This window comes from Plasmodium reichenowi, chromosome 5, assembly GCF_001601855.1.
Source record: "Plasmodium reichenowi strain SY57 chromosome 5, whole genome shotgun sequence".
NCBI classification, from domain to species: domain Eukaryota; phylum Apicomplexa; class Aconoidasida; order Haemosporida; family Plasmodiidae; genus Plasmodium; species Plasmodium reichenowi.
The window spans coordinates 65,943-69,734 of record NC_033650.1 but is presented as its reverse complement, the minus strand read 5'-3'; the positions used below and the strand labels follow the sequence as shown (position 1 = coordinate 69,734).

Sequence of the window (3,792 nt, the reverse complement as noted above, 5' to 3'; positions counted from 1 at the left end):
TTTTTTTTTTTTTTTTTTTTTTTTTTGAAATTTAAATTTATTTTTTTAAAAAGTTAATAAAAAAAAATAAATTTTAAAAAAAAAAAAAAAAAAAAAAAAAATTTGGTAGAGAAAAACTAGATCATGTTATTTTATTTATTTATTTATTTATTTTTCTTATACAGCTGAGTTTAAATCTTTTTGTACATTTTTTCATTTAAATGTATTTATTTATAAAATATTTGTTCCTTCTTAAAAACAATATTTATTTAAAAGGTTTTATGACATGTAGAATTGGTCAATAAAATAATTAAATAAATAAATATATATATATATATATATATATATACATATATTTTATTATATATATATATATATATTTATACACATTTGCTGGTACATACATACTGTCAAAGAAATAAGTAAAAATACGTATATTTGAATTATAATTTTTTCCATATATAACAACAACAATAGTAAGAAAAAAATAAAAAGAGAGAATGAGCACAATGAGATCATTCATTTGTATATTTATTTAAATTATAAGAATATTGATTGGAAGCGGGAAAAAAAAAAATATATATATATTATGAAATTACATGTGTGCATTACGATATATATGCACGTGTAAATTTATATTTTCTTTTTTAGAAAGAAATGTTGTAAAAATATATATATATATAATATGTATATATTAATAAATAAAATATATAATAATGGTGAATAAAATCAACGAATTAAATAATTATTTCAGGATTAATAGTACATTTATAAATAAAAGTGAAAATGAAAGTGAAAATTTTTATGTGTGGACATATAAAAGTCCAAATGTTGATCTATATCCTGATTTGGTTTTTTTTAAATGTCAAGTTCTTAATATAAATGGAGATAATTATGAGGTAAAAGAAATATCTCCTGAAACTAATAGTGTATATACGGTGAAAAAGGAACATTTATTTAATTGCAATAATATGGTAAATATAAATAGTCATCGATTAAATGATATGGTTCATCAAAACTCAGCAGAGGTATTAAACACTTTAGCTTTAAGATATGAAAAGAATTATATATATACTATAGCTGAGCCAATGCTAATATCGGTAAATCCGTATCAAGTAATTGATACTGATATAAATGAGTATAAGAATAAGAGTACAGATTTATTACCACCTCATGTGTATACATATGCAAAGGATGCAATGCTTGATTTTATAAATACAAAAAATAGTCAATCAATAATTATAAGTGGAGAAAGTGGATCAGGAAAAACAGAAGCGTCCAAACTTGTAATCAAATTTTATTTATCTGGTGTTAGGGAGGATAATGATATATCAAAAACGTTATGGGACTCGAACTTTATATTGGAGGTGGGAAGACAATACATAAATAAATAAATAAATATATATATATATATATATTTGTATATACATATATTTCTTTTTTATGATATTTTAATTAGGCGTTTGGTAATGCTAAAACTGTAAAGAACAACAATTCCAGTAGATACGGAAAGTATATTAAAATCCAATTAGATGAAAATCAAAATATTGTATCATCAAGTATAGAAATATTTTTGCTGGAAAAAATAAGAGTAGTATCACAGGTTAATTGAAATAAATAATATACATATATATGTATGTATATGGGACTATATTTATATATTTACATATTTACATATTTTATCTTATAATTTTAAAAATAATAGGAACCAGACGAACGATGTTATCACATTTTTTATGAAATTCTAAAAGGAATGAATGATGAAATGAAAAAAAAGTACAAGATAAAATCAGAAGAAGATTACAAATATATTTCAAATAAATCTATTAACATTCCTGGTAGGCATGATATGTGTAAATGCATATATAACTATATATTTATATATATATATATATATATATATATATATATATATTTACTATATGGTTAAAACATAATTCATATATTTATTAAACATATAGAAATTGATGACGCAAAGGAATTTGAGAATTTAATGATATCTTTTGATAAAATGAAAATGTCTGATTTAAAAGATGACCTTTTCCTTACTTTGTCAGGTAAAGATTTAAAAATAATTATGATTAGTTATATAAAATTACATGTTATATATTATGAATATATATATATATATATATATATGTATGTTATAATTATTTAGGGTTGTTACTTTTGGGAAATATTCAATTTAATGGGATCGAAAAGGGTGGTAAATCTAATTGTAGTGAACTTGATGATGAGAACCTAGAGGTAGTTAATGAGGCTAGTGAATTATTAGGTATAGATTATGAGAGTTTAAAGAATAGTTTAGTTATTACTGAAAAGAGTATAGCTAATCAGAAAATCGAAATTCCTTTAAGTATAGAAGAATCTTTATCAATATGTAGATCGATATCTAAGGATATATATAATAAGATATTTGAGTACATTACGAAAAGAATAAATAATTTTTTAAATAATAATAAAGAATTAGAGAATTTCATAGGTATTTTGGATATTTTTGGATTTGAGATTTTTGTTAAGAATTCATTAGAGCAGTTGCTAATTAATATAGCGAATGAAGAGATACATAATATATATTTATTTGTTGTATATGAAAAAGAAAGCAATTTATATAAAAAGGAAGGAATTATAATTGAATCAGTAAAATATACAAATAATGAAAGTATAATTGATTTATTAAGAGGTAAAACATCTATTATTTCTATATTGGAAGATAATTGTTTAGCACCTGGAAAGAAGGATGAGGTGGGTTTTAAAAAAAAAAAATAAAAAAATAAAAAAAAAATATATATATATATATAATAAATAAATTCCTAATATGTGCGTAAATATATGAATCTAGGAATATATTGGTAAATCATATTTATATAATTGTGTTAATAGTATATCTTTGCATTATATATATATGTATATAATTATTATTTTATTTATTTTTTTTTTAATTATTAAGTCGATCGTAAGTGTTTATACCAATAAATTTTCTAAGAATGAACATTATTCCGTATGTAAGAAAAACATAACCGAAAGTTTTGTAATTAAGCATACTGTAAGTGATGTAACATATAGTATTTCTAATTTCATTTCAAAAAATAAGGACATCCTTTCGCCTAACATTTTGAAATTATTGAAGGTGAGGACGAGTGATCATGGAATAAACAGATAAATATAAAATGATATATATATATATATTAATATATATGTGTGTATATTTATTTATTTGCAAAATTATATAGACATATCATCATTTATATATATATATATATATATATATATATATATATTTATTTATTTACTTATTTATCTTTCTGATTAGGTGTCGAATAACAAATTAATTCAGAACTTGTATGATGATGCTGAAGTAACCGATTCATTAGGACGTAAAAACTTAATAACTTATAAATATTTAGAAAATCTAAAAAAAATATGTTCCTATTTAAAGAGCACAAATATATATTTTATAAAATGTATTAAACCAAATGAAACAAAAGAGAAAAATAACTTTAATCCAAAAAAAGTATATCCTCAGTTATTTTCTTTATCTATTGTTGAAACATTAAATATAAAATATTTTTTTCAGTATAAATATACGTTTGCTTCTTTCTTAAGTTATTACCAATATTTGGATATTGCTGTTTCAAATGATTCAAGTTTGGATGAAAAAACTAAAGTTTCCATGTTGTTGGAAAGGAACTTTGACAAGGATTCATATAAGGTTAAAATATATATATATATATATATATATATATGTGCTTATTTTAATAACATACTTTTTTTTTTTTTTTTTTTTTTTATTACATTTATTTTTCGTTAAAT

At 20.4% G+C, this 3,792-nt stretch overlaps 1 protein-coding gene across 1 annotated transcript in view; it reads left to right on the top strand.

The window, feature by feature from the left end:
- Positions 1–695: 695 nt before the first annotated feature.
- Positions 696–3,792, top strand: part of PRSY57_0502900 (myosin B) — a gene marked incomplete at both ends in the record, with an annotated part of 3,425 nt that continues 328 nt past the window's right edge. The window contains 7 exons of the mRNA XM_012906101.2: positions 696–1,346; positions 1,439–1,582; positions 1,685–1,817; positions 1,941–2,036; positions 2,138–2,724; positions 2,930–3,109; positions 3,293–3,691. Of these exons, the coding sequence (XP_012761555.2) occupies positions 696–1,346; positions 1,439–1,582; positions 1,685–1,817; positions 1,941–2,036; positions 2,138–2,724; positions 2,930–3,109; positions 3,293–3,691 (2,190 nt within the window). The remainder of the gene's footprint in view (positions 1,347–1,438; positions 1,583–1,684; positions 1,818–1,940; positions 2,037–2,137; positions 2,725–2,929; positions 3,110–3,292; positions 3,692–3,792) is intronic.